General features: G+C 39.5%; 1 protein-coding gene across 1 annotated transcript; it reads left to right on the top strand.

Moving 5' to 3' along the window:
* Positions 1 to 70: 70 nt before the first annotated feature.
* Positions 71 to 17,060, top strand: LOC105396884 (lamin Dm0). The gene is made up of 10 exons (XM_038112795.2): positions 71 to 622; positions 10,470 to 10,602; positions 11,621 to 11,819; positions 12,308 to 12,429; positions 12,974 to 13,114; positions 13,473 to 13,678; positions 14,101 to 14,338; positions 14,678 to 14,899; positions 15,200 to 15,292; positions 15,631 to 17,060. The coding sequence occupies exons 1-10, from the start codon at positions 192 to 194 to the stop codon at positions 15,673 to 15,675; spliced, it is 1,830 nt and encodes a 609-aa protein (XP_037968723.2). The 5' UTR covers positions 71 to 191; the 3' UTR covers positions 15,676 to 17,060.
* Positions 17,061 to 17,071: the final 11 nt, after the last annotated feature.

Here is a 17,071-nt window from a genome sequence, read left to right as displayed (position 1 = left end):
CAAACAAATAATATTTTTAATGTGGCAACATAATTTGTGACTCATAGTCACGTGACCACAAAGCTTGGCTTGTGGTTGGTCGGTTTTTCGGAGTTCTCATGTTGTGCGCTTGGCTTCAAGGTGTGTGAAAAAACTCGTGAAATTTATTTTAGATCCAAATCAAATCCGGTGACATAAAAGATTGATTCAAAATGTCGTCTAAAACAAAAAAGACTGTCTCGTCTTCGACAAACATAAGTGTTGTGTCATCTGTGCAAAGTCCTCAATCTTCGAGCACCCCCGTGGGAAGCCGCCCTTCGAGTTCAGCCGGCCGGCCCAGCAGCCCGTTGAGTCCAACAAGACACACCCGGCTGCAGGAGAAGGATGCGCTACAAAACCTGAACGACCGGCTGGCGGCCTACATTGATACTGTACGCCGCCTGGAGAGTGAAAACTCGGGGTTACGGCGGGAGATCCAGACAACCCAGGAGGTGGTCACACGTGAAGTGTCCAACATCAAGGGAATGTACGAGCATGAGCTGCAGGACGCCCGCAAGCTCCTGGACGACACGTCCCGCGAGAAGGCCAAGTTGGAAATAGACTTGAAGAGGCTGTACGAGGAAAATGACGACCTCAAGAGGAGGTAAGCGTCTTGTTTTGTTATCTTATCATTGCACCTATAGGTGTTTTATGAATGATGTTAGTGATATTTCGCTAGAAGCATTGTTTCCGAGGCGTGTTATTAAATTCTTTGTAAGTAGCTGTAAGTAACCTTACTTTTAATGTTTACGTCATCGTCGTGGTTTTGATCGTGGAAGCGCGGCCTCGGTTTTACGACACAGTGACATCATAGCCCGATATAGCCGGAGCAAGGAGCATGCCGTGCTTATTATGTATACAGTGTGTCACTGTTATTTTGATACAATTTCCCATTATTGTATGCTGATTTTTATGTCATCACTTGTATTACTGTAGGTAAACTTACCCATTTATTTGCAGAGGTACACATCTATATGTCTACAATTGTACATACATAAATACAATCATTTTCTATTAATCCTTTAATCCTCACCGCTGTCTAGCAGCACCTTTAGTCTTAGGACATAAAAGTAATACATTGATTACATTTGCTTCCTGGTTTGATCTTTGCATTGCCAGAAAGTAGCCTATAGCACTCAGGGATAACAGCAACATAGCTTTTTAAGGGTGAAAGATTTTTTTAAATTGTTTCAGTTTTATTAGACTCTTAATACAAACATCAAATCTATGCTCTTTTTAACATTAGATAGCTATTTTATGTATGTATCTTGTTTAACAATAAACAGGTATTATCAAACAAACTATTCCCACCAAATATTCTTGAATCCTTCCTACTGTTCACCATGTTTCTAATAATGAATTGCTTTAAAACTATGAAACAAGTTTGTTTATCTAAATGAAATTACTGTGATGGCCTAATTTACATACTTTTGTGTCAAGGCTAGTGTAATTTCTACTTGTGCCAATTTTTGTTTCAAACTAATTAGGATTTTTTTCTAGCATAATAATAAATTAATAAAATTATCTACTGCCTTCATCCGATTAAACATTTCAATAAAATCATGCCTTTAGCATCTGCAACACTAGCAGTGGGATACTGGTACATACCTAATTTTACCAATAATTGAATTGATTGTATTATATTTGAATACTAGCTGTCTAAAAAAGCTTCACTTTGCCTTAAAAAAAATCCTGGACCAAAAAGTAGCCTATGTTCTTTCTCAGAGTCTAGACCATATGTATACCAAATTTCATTCAAATCCGTTCAGTAGTTTTGGCATGAAAGAGTAACAGACAGACACAGCTACTTTCGCATTTATTATTTGAATATTCAAGCATCACCAAAACTTTCCTCAATACACCTTATAAAATACTGTTGACCTATACAATACAAAGTTTTGCCAAACTTAACCTTGGCTTACATTGCCATTTTAAGTCAAGATTAAAGGCTAGTCAGTCAGTAATTCAGTATGTAAGGCCATTGCTTTTTCCATTTATGATACATGCAATACCTAACAAGAATCCTAAAATAACATTACAATTAGCTCGATACATAGATAGAATATTCTTTATGACAATTATTTATGTACAAAGTATTCATTGGGTCCTACAATAAAATGTCACACTTTTCCCTGTATGATTCAAGAAAATCATTCAATAACGGAAGTGAGTAGGTATTGATTATATTCTTAGAGTGGCCTTCATAATTTATAATCACACTCAATAACACTAGCTTTTAATCTGTAAGAAAAAAAACATCTTATCTTTTACCTATTACTGCATTCATTGTAAAGATAACTTAGAATTTCCGTTTAAAATCTTTATTGATATAAGTTAACAAATTGAGTGAAGAATCCATAAAAATAAAATGATTATTACCTTGCCGGCCGGCTGTTGACCGTGGTGACATGACGTCATCAATGCCCAGTCGCCCACCCATTTATTTATGACGTAATCAACTAATACAGCGCCTGTACTCAAATGCTAGTGGAGGGTGCAGCTTTTATGCAAAAGCTTTATGTGATCGTGATGGTAGTGACTAATGAGAGTGAATATAAAACCGAAATAAATTTTCACCGGAACCTCTGCAGCTATTACTTTTTTATGATTTTGAAGTACCTACATTGTATTGATTATGGCGTAAGACTACAAAGACTCAAATTTACATCAGCTTAGTTTTGATTTTCTTACGGCAGCGGCATTATACAGATTGAAGACTTCCTCCTAGTGATGTAACGAATATTCGCATTCGCATTCGCATTCGCGAATATTCGCATTTTTTTGGATATTCGCATTCGCATTCGCAAGATTTTGTGCGAATGTTTTGCGAATATCAATACCTACTTATTAACAAAAACTATTTGAATATAATGGTTAACAAAATCTAAATCCATTCGTCTGAACTTTTTTATTACAAGTTCAATCACATTTCCAGAGTTACTTTATCATTTGGTATTATTTATTTACTTTGGGAAATGAAACTTTAGATGTTAATAGTTTCATAAGACATAAAACTCTTTAAACAAATAAAAAGCGTATTTTGACAATATACAGCAGGGTTATTTGCAAGCACCTGATCCTTTTAGGAGGTGACCTGAACATTTCCAGTCGATTGAACCCTATAATGCATAATCCGAAACTTAACCATTTCTGAGATACTTAATTAATATTTAAGTTTTTTTTTTTATTTACAAAATTGTATGCTTCTCGCCGAAAAAATAACTAGCTATATATATTTTTTAGTTGTTTTGCATAAGTGACACCTTAAAAACTAATTAAAATAATCAAATGTGCATTATTTGACTTAAATTAGACACAATACCTACCTCAAAATAATTAAACATTTTAAAAAAATATTCTAAACGTAAAAAGAAATAAGTTAAATTAAAAAAGAATATCATATGACAATTTTTTGTGCACCTCAACTTAAAAACATTATGAATTTATAAGCTTTCAAATAAGATATTTCAATATCAAATCGATTTAGGTATCACCATCACCAAGATATAGCCAAAACAACCAGCACAGGCGGAACAAATTCAATAGGAAAACTAATAAGATTAGCCCAATTTAAAGGTAAAAAGTGTGATTGTTTTCAGTCCTGTTGACTTTAGTATGGAAACCCCTAATGAGTTTTCTCCGCCTTCTCTGGTTGTTTTGGCCATATCTTAGTGATACCTAAATCGATACGAAAACTTAATATTAAATATCTTAGAAATGGTTAAGTTTCGGATAATGCATTATAGCTTCAATCGACTGAAAATGTTTTCATCTATCACCTCTTGAAAGGACCAGGTCTACTTACCAATAACCCTGTAGTGTCAGAACAAGACAGCCATAGATTTAAATACGTTTAAATGTTTCGTGTAAGTCGTCCTCAGAAACCGCACACAGTCGCAGTCGCAGTGTGTCGTAACAGTTACGGAGCTAACTAAAGTGTTACTACTTTTACAAAAAACTGCGACTAGTATTGGCTAGTCTGAATCGGAATGCGCCTAGAACGGTACATACCTCGTTCAGTACGAGACTGCCACTAAACCATACAGATGACTCCAAATTTGAACACAAACTGAATATTCGCATTCGCATTCGCATTCGCGAATATCGATATCAGATATTCGCATTCGCATTCGCGAATGTCCAAAAACACACATTCGTTACATCACTACTTCCTCCATTTTCGCGAGAGGTTCACATCACATCCAATATAGGCGGCGGCGGAGTCGCTTATGTACTTTTTATCTGCCTTTCTTAATCCGTATGTCGTAAGAGTTAATTTTGAATGCGGTGTCTTCCGGTAGGGTTTTGAGCCGGGCGCGCTGTCGATGTCCAGATTCCAACGACTCTGGACGTGATTCACATTTTAAATTCCGAAGAGCCATTGCGCTTTTATATCGTTTAGTAGCTTCACATTGTAAATTTCGCCAGAACATTCAAATATTAATTAATCAATGAAAATCTATTTACCTGAATAAAGTTATGGAAAGTATTAAATGCCATTAACCTAAATATGATAAACAAAAGAGAGTTTCCATATGTGGGTGCCCCACGGTCTCTCCCGCTGCGTGGTCTATTTGCGATATTCGCACATGTTTATCGTTTCCCAAGTATTTCCGTTCATTGTTATACCCCGAAGCACTCTTGCTTCCCACTCCACTCCCAGGCCACTCTAGATTTTAGGAAGCGATATTCCAAGGCTCTAGAAAATATCGTTTACGTTAAATTAGACTAGCGTCAGTGACCCTAAAGCCTGGAAGAGGTTAACACTGGCTTAAGTGAAAAGAAAATGACCAAAAAAGGAGCCTCTTCTAGTGACGTATCTTCTTTATTATGTGTGCGGCGCAGCCTGGGCAGTCAGCGACCGACAACTGATCTGACTGGCTAATAATCCTCTCACCACGTCAGCAATCCCTAGGAGTTTGTCACTGATAAGCTAAGAAAATACAGATAAACCCAGTTTGGTCTTGTAAACTGTAAAGTTAAGTTCAAGTCAAACCCAATCCATTCTGTGAATTTCCAAACTCAAATAAATATGCTAAATACCTAAGCCGGTAAGAATAATACTTGACATTCTATAGCAGGGTGTCCACTTTCTGGAAAGTCAGGGATAGTCAGGGAAAAGTCAGGGAAGCTCAAGGTGGTCATGGAAAGTCAGGGAAATTGATGGGCCACCTGGAAAGTCAGGGAAAAATGACTAGTAAAGCATATATTTTTTTCTAAATTGTAGTTCTTTCCTTTACTAATTATTGTTTTTCTTCTATTTTATACGTAAAATACGTAAGTCATAAAATAAAATCTCGTAAGCCAGATTCCAGACTCAGTTCATAGTTTGTTCAATAATAAAATTATGTTCCCTTTGTTAAATTTCATTCAAAAGAGTGTAATTCAGCTTGCCTTTCTGAACAACTTTTATTTTAAGAGTTCGTGATGAAAAATAAGTCCTCACATAAAGTGTTGGTGCAGACGGGCTGTATCGGCGCTCATTTCACTCATCAATCCTCATAATTTGCTATGGCAGCGGGAGCGCTTGCAGAATAGTTTCCTCCACGCGGCACCTAATGATTTTTTTGAAGCGTCGCGCCCATACGGAAATGTTTGATTTTAGTTTTGTTTTATTTAAATTAATTACGGTATTTACAAAGCTTAACACGCTTTACTTGTAACTTGTACAACCGAAATAACGGTTTTGAAGGTCCTAAGATTACTATACAAGGTGCTAGCACAAGTTTTATACACAAATTAAAAAGTTTATTTTATCTACTTGCTTCCAAACTCTCATTTAAACAAATATATATGAGTAGGCGTATTTCTTCAAAGCACTCTGTACTAATCCTACCATCAATAAGTGTGCTTAAATAAAATTAACTAGGTCTAACTAACGTCTTTTGCAATAATATCTAGTGGATCCCGCTTGGGTTTCCAAACTTTAAATGACTTTTTTCAAAAGTAAAATGACTTTTTGAAAATTAAAAAAATATACTTAATACTTCTTTCTCAATTTTGCAAATACAAAAAGAATTACATGTTATGGCAAAATAAAAGTATTTAAACTTTGTTGTACAAAAAAATGAAGTAGTTATTTATCATTGCTTTCTATACATAATGTTGCAATAGTGGTAGATGTACGGTGGCCTGCGCCTAAAAGTATACAGGCGGAGTTTTAAAAATAGCGATCCCTGATGATGAAGGGACCAGCTACATCTGTTATATATCCGGGGACGTGTTGTGTGTGATGTGTGTAGCAGTGGTGTTTATGTGGATGTGCTTGAGCAGCATTTGAGCTTGAGATCGCTATTTTAAAAACTCCGCCTGTATACTTTTAAGCGCAGGCCACCGTACATAGCCGAAATAGGGTGACTCAGGGATCACTCGAAACAACTTTTGTTTTACGTGTTTTTTTCTCATATAACTTCACCTGTCTAGCAAAGTTTGTGTGGAAAATCTTTTTTTTTTAAATTTCATGTTGTTCAAAATGCCTGATCACTCTCGTCTCTTTCGGCTTAATATACACTTTTTACAGCTTTTTTTAATAAGTCTCGCAAATGAACGGAAAACAAGCTTTTGTTTATTTTGATCAAGGTCAGGGAAAATTTCTGAAATGGTCAGGGAAAGTCAGGGAAAAGTCAGGGAAATTTTTGGAGGATTCTGAGTGGACACCCTGTATAGGTATTCGTCGTTGTCGACGACGTGACGTCAGTTATTAAATTACTATGAACCTGCTAGTATTATGGTATAAGTAGATAGGTACGTATACCTATAAGATGAGTTGATGACACGCCTATAATCAGCACACGGCTAATACGAAAAAGTACTTCGCTCATGTCGTCATTGTTTACAAATACACGCCTTCAAGGATTCCTAACACATCATTTACTTAGACTGTGTTGAATGCAGACCTTGGGGTTTAAATAAAAAGCTTCGTGACTTTCCCCTCGAGCTTTAATTGGATCGATCACGCGATTAGTTTGGGGACTGATACGAAACGGTAGTGGCCGTGGCCCACATGCGGGTATAGCCGGCCTGCCTGCCATGCCGTCACTGCCTTTATTGATGAGCAATAAAGTTGTGGTTAGCGTGGAAAGTTAGCAGCAAGTCGTATTCGTAAAGTTAGATCGCGAGAGCGCCAAGGACTTATGTGTGCTTCAGGTTTCCGGATAACTGTGAGCGGTAAAGGATTGTTTGGTAAATGAGGAAGACATATCCAAAAATATATTCCTTTATTTTAGTTGGCAACACTCTTATCTAGACTGACTTTATTTTCACGAACGAATATTGTATACAATTTATAAATATGAAAAAGATATTGAATATTTGAGCTAATAGAATCCCTGTTCTAAATAACGCTAACTGCATCCCATGCATACGTTAAAAGCCCGTGAAATCTCATATTTGATGGTGGTACATACATACGTGGCGAGAAAGCGCGGGAATCTTATGCGTTGTACATAAATACAGACAGAACTACACATAGCCCACTGTTGCCATGAGCCGGTATAAAACCGTAACGTGTTTACAAAGATATGCGAGTATTACTGTGTGTTGCGCAAGCGCAGACGAACGACCGGACGGCACGACATGCCGGGTATGACGCTATTGTCGTATCGCTCAGAAAAAAAACGATGAAAGTACTGCCTGGCTGTGATTTATGAAATCTATCTTAATGAGATTGATACTCAATTGTTGAAAATCTCAATGTCCATCCGTATTTGTCTGTCGGGTTCTGTATAGTCTCCTTATCTATTTGAATACGCCGATTAAATATTTATTATTGTAGTTTATCTCACGTCCTTCTGAAGTGTGAATTGTTTTGGCTAAATGACATCATGTCCATTTGTTGATTCGGATGTCATGGCCATTAGCATACATAAATATTATACATTTAATAAAATTATTGCAAATGATTTCATTAAGATTCATAAATTACTTTTGTGCTGTATGGATTAATTCGTTACCTACTCTACTTCAATATTATGATCTCAACCTTGAGTAACATTCATTCATGTTTTCTTTAAAATATGAGTATACAGAATAATTAATAATACACTCGCGAGCAACCAAATCGACTCAAGCCTTGACGGCGCAAACATACATTAATACAAGTAAAATTATGAATAGAAATAATAAAAATGATATGTCATTTAAAAGCTTAAGATGTCAGCTTTAATTTGATATCATTATTATTGAAATCCATTCATCATTTTTGAAATAAATGATGTCTGAACGCAATTGTAGGAAAAACGGGAATTTAGGAAAAAAGGGTATGGGTATCGTATTATACAAATTAAACAAAAAATGTTAAGATAAAAATTTATTTATTTAAATCAATACTTTGTATTGCCCCCTCTTGCCCTAATTACAGCCTGCAGCCTGTTTCTCATAGACCTTATCAACTTTTTGACAGTTTCCTGAGGAATGCCGTCCCACTCCTCTAATAAAGCTGTCTTCAGCTCGTCCACGCTTGCAGGGACTGGATTCCTGGCCCGAACTCTTCTTTTGAGCTCGTCCCATAAGTGTTCGATGGGATTCAGGTCAGGACTGAGCGCAGGCCAGTCCATCGTGCGCAATTCCTTCTCTCTCAGAAACTGCCGACTGACTCGTGCCGTGTGGCAGCGGGCATTGTCGTGCATTAGCACGAAGTCTTCACCGACAAATTCTGCATAGGGCACAACATGACCGAGTAGAATGTCGGTGATGTACCGATCAGCTGTTAACCCGCCTCCTCGGCCGCCTCCAGGCACGAAAACAAGTGCGGTTTTTCCCTCTAGAGAAATACCAGCCCACATCATGCAGGAACCGCCGCCATATGCTACTGTTTCAGCGAAACAACATTGGGCAAATCGTTCCCCCGGACGCCGGTAGACCCGGCCTCTCCTGTCACTGCCATGCAGACACACTCTGCACTCATCAGTAAACAGGACCGACCGCCATTGCGCAATGCTCCAATCGAGATGCTCTCGAGCAAACTGAAGACGCGCTTGTCGGTGGCCTGCAGTCAATTTGGGGCCTGATGCAGGTCTTTTTGGTGTCAAGTTGGCTTCCTTCAAGCGTCTTCTCACTGTCCACTCGCTGACAGCCACTTGTCGTACACGTCTCAGTTCTTGCTGCACATCAACGCCCGTAAGGTGTCGATTGCGCAGCGAGGTTGAGACAATGAAGCGGTCGTCTCTCTCTGAAGTGCAGCGGTGGCGGCCCGTTCTTGGTCTTCGATTGAAGGCACCAGTCTCTTGGAACCGTCTGTATACTCGGGATACAGCAGACTGGCTCAAGTGGAGCTGGGCAGCGACTGCTCGCTGACTTAACCCTTGTTGCAGCAAGGCAACAACTTGAGCAGCTTCTTCTGGTGTGGTATCCATGGGTTTGCGAAAACAAGGAATACAATGCAACGAGATGTGTACCGGTCAACTTGCAACAAGCGACTGATAAGGTACACCGGATGTGGAAAGGTTTTATAGCGGGATCAGGTAGCGCAAGGCGTGGATTCCTAATGAGGTAATTAACACTGACGGGCAATTAAAATGCGTCATTAAATCTGCGCTTAGTTTTTTTTTATGGTATTGATCTTAATTGAAAGCCTAATTCTTCAGCTTTCGAATGACATATCACTTTTATATTTACCATTTATCGTTTTAGGAAAATCAATGTATATGTGCGCCGTGAAGGCTTGAGTCGATTTGGTTGCTCGCGAGTGTAGTAGTAATCTCTGTATTCTCTCAAGTATGAACTTCATGTTAATTTAATTATGAATATGAATTAGGGAACCAAGGATATGTAATTTAATTTTGAAAGCAAAATTACTTAAATCAAATTATACATTTATGTATATGTACAGAAATATCTCTAAGAAAAAGGTGGTGCTGGTGCAAACTAAATATAAAATATAAATAACAATAGCAATAAAGTATTATGATCAGATATCCTCAAGTTTCATTCAAACTTCCGTGTAATCTCATTTACATGCCCAAAATAATACACATACTTACTTCCGCACTGCACCGCCACTGCAACCAGAAATAGATCCCCTCAACCTACACGCAACATTCACCTGTACCCATATGGTCATAAGACTCATTAATCCCGTATTCGTTCCCCATAAACTACACTCAATATTGACCACTACCCACATCTACATAAGTCACACATATTCGTTTCAGACTGGACAAAAAAAACGAAAGATTGCACATTCGTACTCACAGACATATATTACACTAGATACCACAAATGCACTTATTTGAAATGCAGAAATTCGTATAGGAATTATTATTTTTGACTCTGATAATGGCAGGGACGGAACTAAATGTAAGTACCAGCCAAACTTTGAACATTTGTTCGACCTTTTGTTTGACACTCGCAGTACATAAACTTGGTGTCATATGTGTCTGTGTTCGTATCCTATAATCTACACACTACATTGACCTCTTCCCACATCTACATAATTCACACATTCGTTTCAGACTGGACAAGAAGACGAAGGACTGCACGACGGCGGAGAACGCGGCGCGCCTGTACGAGTCGCGCGCCTCCGAGCTCACCAACAAGTACAACACCGCCGTCGCCGACCGGAAGAAGGCCGAGGATGAGGCTAGGGTATGTGTTTAACACTTTAGAAGACTACTATTAGACGAACTAAGAGTGATAGCGGCTGTTACACCAACCGAGTAGAGTGGCGAGACAGTATCTTCGGCCTATCTTTGACCAATGAATGATGCTAGCAATTGACCGAGTGCTCGGCCGAGGACACTGTCTCGGACACTCTACTGGGTAGGTGTCATCAGGGTAATAAACCGTTTAGATGAGGATAGTCGATGGCAGGGTGCTGTGGTGCTCCTTGTAAGAGAGCTATGTACAGCAGTGGACGATGATGATAGTAAATGGTCCATTTTAATTTAATTTAGGACAAAACCTTATGCGTAAAAATTTATAAAACTCGCATTTTGCAGTCGAGGTTAAAGCTATACTGAGTTTACTATTAAAAAAAAGTAAACTTGTGATCCTACCATTAACATTAAAGACGATGGCAGTGATGGTTGGTATACATAGTTGATTATGCAAATGGGTAACTGAACGTGTGCTAATTGCTACGCATATTCAATGAATTTGGTTGTATACCTGTGTCAGCGATGTGAACATGAACAGTCCACTGAGCAGGCTCAATAACGCAGATCATGTTGCCACTGTTGCGGAAAACATCGTCACTTGCTTTGAAATATGAACTTGGGAACTGAATACCTACAAGTTTTTCATATTCTATGTATACTTACGATAAAGTTTTAGGTACAAATTGAGACTCTATAAAACACATGTGTGTAATTTAATTACGTTCAAATTCTTTATTTCTTTGCCATCTTCAGTCTAAATTAGTGCACTCTTCAATATTACCTAAAAGGTAACATATAAAAAAATAAAAAGTAACACCAGTACCGACTGAAATATTTCACGTCTCAAATATTTTAAAATTGTTTTCCGGAATCTGTAGTATATCATGTGACTTTTTACCATATGGATTAAATAATATTTTTTACGAATTTCCAAAATTCCCACCGTCATCCCTTTTACTATACCCACCTTTTAACAAAATCCCGTCTAACCCCTCAACCGTCCCCAGGACCTAGCCAAGGAGCTAGAAAAACTCCGGTCCATGCTGGCCGAGACGCGCAAGACTCTAGAAGAGGAGATGTTGTGCCGCATCGAGATGGAGAACACGGTGCAGAGCCTGCGCGAGGAGCTCGCCTTCAAGGACCAGGTGTTCCAGCAGGAGCTGCAGGAGACCAGGACTAGGCGGCAGGTCGAGATCTCTGAGATCGGTGAGTGAGCTGTTGTGTGTGACCACTTAATTTACAGCCACCTTAGTAATAGACAATAGTAAACATGGAGTAGTTTAAAAAAAAAAGTATATTGCTAACCCGAAATACCGCCCTTATGCGGTATGCCTAATTGATACATAGGATTCCCGCTGTAATGAGTGTGATTGTGATTGACCGCGCTATTTCCGAAAATCAGCTTAGTACCTCACTACATCTCGTCAGCTGATGGGTATTTGCACACATATATAGCGTATATAGCGGCTAAATCTGGTACAATACTTCACTCCTGGCCGCTGAGACCCACAAGATGCCGGAATAGCTGATACTATGCTATATACCCCATCTATTCGCGCTGTCCTTAAGTTTAACTTATAATAACATTTAAGACTTAAAATCTATAATACAATAAGGGCGGCCATATCGCTAAAATTACAACTACTAATTAGCTAATTACTAGAGTAAGTAATAAAGCTAAATTTCCCGTGCAGACGGGCGCCTGGCGCAGCAGTACGAGGCGAAGCTGCAGCAGAGCCTGCAGGAGCTGCGCGAGCAGCAGGAGGCCAACATCAAGGCCAACCGCGACGAGATCGAGGCGCTCTATGAGAACAAGGTATGCAACTTATAGCTATATTACACCGGTGAACGAAAGTAGCCTCCCTGAGTGACGTGTACATTGTGCTTTATACAGGTTGTCGCAAAAAGGGCTGCATATGTATGTTTCGGCTTAGTATACCTTTTTTACAACACCCTGTATACGTGAGGCGTACCCTAGGCACACACCACTTCGACGCAACTTCAGTTTAATGTCTCCTAAAAATAAAATACTTACAGACGAAGTAACTATGTACTGATAGTTAGGGGTAGGGGTGTACGAAAGCAACCTCTCTTTGTATTATGACTGGGCAGTCAGCGGGTTTTTATAAGGATTTGCCAGACATAATATCGTAAATATTATGTCTGGCAAATCCTTATAAAAACCCGAGATGCGCTCTAGTGTCTACACCTAAACGCTAAGAAGAAGAATGTAAGTTCGTAAATTATATACGACGTACTTGCTTGCTCTAACACTATACTGTCAAAGCAAGCGAGCAATAGATTTAAATACATTTAAATGTTTCATGCAAGTCACTCTTAACCTTTTCTTTTCACACCAGATGAAGAACCTGCAGTCGGCGGCGACGCGCAACAACAGCGCGGCGACCGTGGCCGTGGAGGAGCTGCGCACCATGCGCACGCGCATCGACTCGCTCAACGCCACGCTCAACGACCTGGAGAACAAGAACGCCGCGCTCAGCGTGAGTTTATACTTTATTGAATTACAATATTTTTTTAAGAGAAAAAACTTTATTTTTATTCCACAATTTACAACAGTAATAGTAGGTATTATGTACTTATGTACTAAGTTTAAAAACAATAGAAACATAATGTAGGCTAAATTGGGTAGGCTTGGATTGAAAGCAGTCACTGAACGTTCTGGATGTTCGGGAGAAAGAAAAATCCCTGAATCCCTCGCTATCGGGTAGATAGAGACCCTATCAAATGGTTAGTGTAATAACTACTTAATACGCGACCATATCAATTATACATACAATATAACCAATGTCGAATAAAATATACCGCCCAAAACTTAACTAACCCATCCTGTCCACACAGAACCGTTGCCGCGAGCTCGAGCGCCAACTCGAGACCGAGCGGGCTCGCCACGCCGAGGACCTGGCGTCGCTGGAGCAGGAGCTGGCGCGGCTCAGGGACGAGATGGCGGCGCAACTGAGGGAGTATGCCACGCTGATGGACATCAAGTGCTCGCTAGATCATGAGATAGCTACGTACAGGACGCTGTTGGAGGGAGAGGAGGACAGGTTAGTGACGGATATGAAACAATAAATAATGTAAACAATACTTTGTAGGACTTAGTCTTTACTGGTTGGCAGGCGGGTCGAAGGTATATTTGACTTTAAATTATCGATAACCCTCAATATGCACTACCTTTGCAGTGATTGCTTGATAAACCAAAATACTACCACTGCAGGGATGTTCTTGCTGACCTTAAAAGTATCTTAAGGAAATAGCTGGTAGTTGGATGAAGACAGACGTCGTGTTGTGGTACTCTTTGAATATGTTTAGCAGTGGACGATTATGGGCTGATGATGATAGCAATAGCTGATCCGTTTATTGATGCTTTATTCACAACATATTATCATTGGAACGTTAAGAGAATAATAATAGAACACTAACACAGACACCGCCAAACTCCCTTTCTACAACCAAATGTCCTCCCCAGGTTGAACCTGACATCCCAATCCCCCGGGCGCGAGTCCCGCGCCTCGGCCTCCGGACGCGGCACCCCGGGCCGCCGCTCCACGCCGCTGCGAGCCGCCCGCAAACGTACCCTACTGGATGAGAGCGAGGAGCGCAGCCTGCAGGACTTCAGCGTGACGGCCAGCGCCAAGGGCGACCTCGAGGTGGCCGAGGCGTGCCCCGATGGCAAGTTCGTCAAGATCCGGAACAAGGGGAAGAAGGTATGTGGACAACTTAAATAAAGTTTAATAGTTTTGTGTCGGGATTAAAAAAAACTGACGTTTGCATTGTCGAAGGCAGAAGAACTTATTTTACAAAACAAGTAGTGGACGCCTATAACAGGTGGTACTCTGAAAGTACAGTTTTCGTTTAGAAATGAACCTCAACTCATTTTTAAAGCTATAAAGATTGCTATAAGCCGCAACAATTAAAAAAAAGGTTTTTCATCGTAATGACAGTTTGGAACGTCTACAAGCAGAGCTGCAATATGTGTATAGGGAGCGCGAGTAATGTCAACAATACAGAATAATTTACTAAAACCACCTTTTTCCCCTAAACAGGAGCAGAGCCTCGGCGGCTACCAGATAGTACGCAAGGCGGGTGACCAGGAAACCGTCTTCAAGTTCCACCGCACGGTGAAGCTGGAGCCGGGCGCGGTGGCCACGGTGTGGTCGGCTGATGTGGGCGCGGACCACGAGCCGCCGCATTCCCTGGTCATGAAGGGACAGAAGTGGTTCGTCGCGGATAACATTAGCACCGCGCTGCTGAATACTGATGGCGAGGTTAGTGTTTGTTGTGCACCTGGTAGCCATTGTTCACGGCAACAATAAGTTTAATCGAAAAAAGACATAGAGGGCCTATGTCTTTTTTCGACGAACCTCTCAATGACGAAATTTGCATAAACTTAACCTTATTATGCTCAATTTGTAATGGATTGATTATAAATTTTAATATATCAAATAACTTTTAATAGTAGTACGCTTATATGTAGGGAATAACTACTCTAATATCCACCCAATCCGCTGTAAACATCCGTTCATCACACTCTTCACAATCACTGACATTTTACTGTACATTCTCAGGAGGTGGCGGTGTCGGAGCGACAGCGGCGACAGCTCAGCACCAGCGCGCAGCGGCACCGCGAGCTCGCGCACAAGTACCCAAGGCGCGAACAGGTATGATTCACGGACCTCATAGTTCTTACAAATGGTGCTAGAGCTGGATTAAATCCGTTTAAAAATGTTCAGTTCAAAATGTGCCTTTTTCTCCCGTGAGTATGTTTTCCAAGTGAATCGACCCTGAAAAGCCAGGATCTAGAAATTCATTATTATTGGTGCTGGACCTCATGAATGGATAGACAGTTTGTAATCAAGCCGCGTGGTCTGGCTGAATTTGTATTTATTGCAGCTGCAAGTATGTAGCTAGGTGTAATATAATTTAAATCTTATTATCATTATTGATAAACGCACATAATGACATGTTCCATATACTAATGTAAACGTATTCTTTCCAGCTGGGCGAGATCCGTGAGGGCGACGAGAACTGCCGCATCATGTAGAGCCTCCCCCCCGCTCCCCGCCCCGCGCAGACTTCCCACCACTCGGTGCCGCTCCGGCCGCCGACAGAACCCTCCTACTCACATTCAGGGGTCGCTGACACCAACAAACCTTCAGCCGCCATCTTAGTTCATGACAGTTGACACTCGACACTAGCGCCATCTGTCAAGTACCAAAAACATAAATATTGCATGTCAGCGGCAACTGCATCCGCGTACAATGGTTCTGTAGGTGACCCAAGAGCCATTATCAAAAAGCACTGCCCTACTTTCTCCTAAAAATCACCTCAAACAAAATTAAATTCGCCTTATACCGTTCCTTTATTATCAAGAAGCTTTATCTACATTCACACAGATTTGTCTTCTCTAGGTGTATTCTGCATTTGTATTGCTTTTAAATAATAAAGGAACAAGCCTTGTGTGAACTAGTACAAAATCGTTATCGTTCACTTTATATCATTACAACATAGGTAAGTATAGAATTACAATTTCTTTTTAAAAATCAGCGATGATGTTTTGTATTTTAAGAAAGATAGTTTTTGTTTAGATTTAATAAATTCTAATGATTTATAATTAACAATCAGGGGAAATACAAGAGTCATAGTGTGCTAGTCTAGCGTATTTTGTATTGTGTCGAATTTATATCGATTACCATGAGACTGTTGTATCTTCCCGAAAATTTTAATGATTCTCTTACATTCTTTTCGGCCTACAAATTCTACATTAAGTTGAGTTCATTAGAAGAATATATTTTGGAAGATGGATTTTATAGTATTTGTGTAGTGATTCTTTGATGAATTTGAATTTAATGTTTAAAATCTCAGATTTACAATAATAATTGGTTTCGCTAACCGTGACGCTTTATTTACGATGTATACCGATTCAAGGAATCACTGCACGTCTAGCCTTATAGGGTTGGCGTTCGTATTAGAATAATATTGATTGTGGAGTCCACACGGAGCCTGTAGATGCAATCTACAACTTAACAGTAATATGTTAGTTGCACTGAACTAGCTAATCATTTATGTCTTAGAGTAAGAGCTGACATTATACTAATTGTCTCTTAGGATAAGGTTTGCAAAATATTTACATCCTGAAATATATTATATTTGTTTCAAGAAATAAAACAGGTGCAAGTCTCAAATAGAGTCCTATGTCAGATGCATTTAATACGTTGTGAAGTTAATCGACATGTTTTAGCTAAAATAGAACATTGATCCGTTTTTTTATCAGAGGGTTGAATCTAATTTGTGTTCCGGGTTTGATTTTAAGTTAATACCATAAGCCTGGTAGCTAATAATAATTATCAATCATGAGACTTTTTACGTTGGACCCAAAACATTTTTCATTTGTAAAAACTGAAATAAAGTATATTTAAGTTTAAAAAATGCTTTTTATT

This window comes from Plutella xylostella, chromosome 5, assembly GCF_932276165.1.
Source record: "Plutella xylostella chromosome 5, ilPluXylo3.1, whole genome shotgun sequence".
In the NCBI taxonomy this organism is placed as follows: domain Eukaryota; kingdom Metazoa; phylum Arthropoda; class Insecta; order Lepidoptera; family Plutellidae; genus Plutella; species Plutella xylostella.
This window is presented reverse-complemented; position numbering and strand designations above follow the sequence as displayed.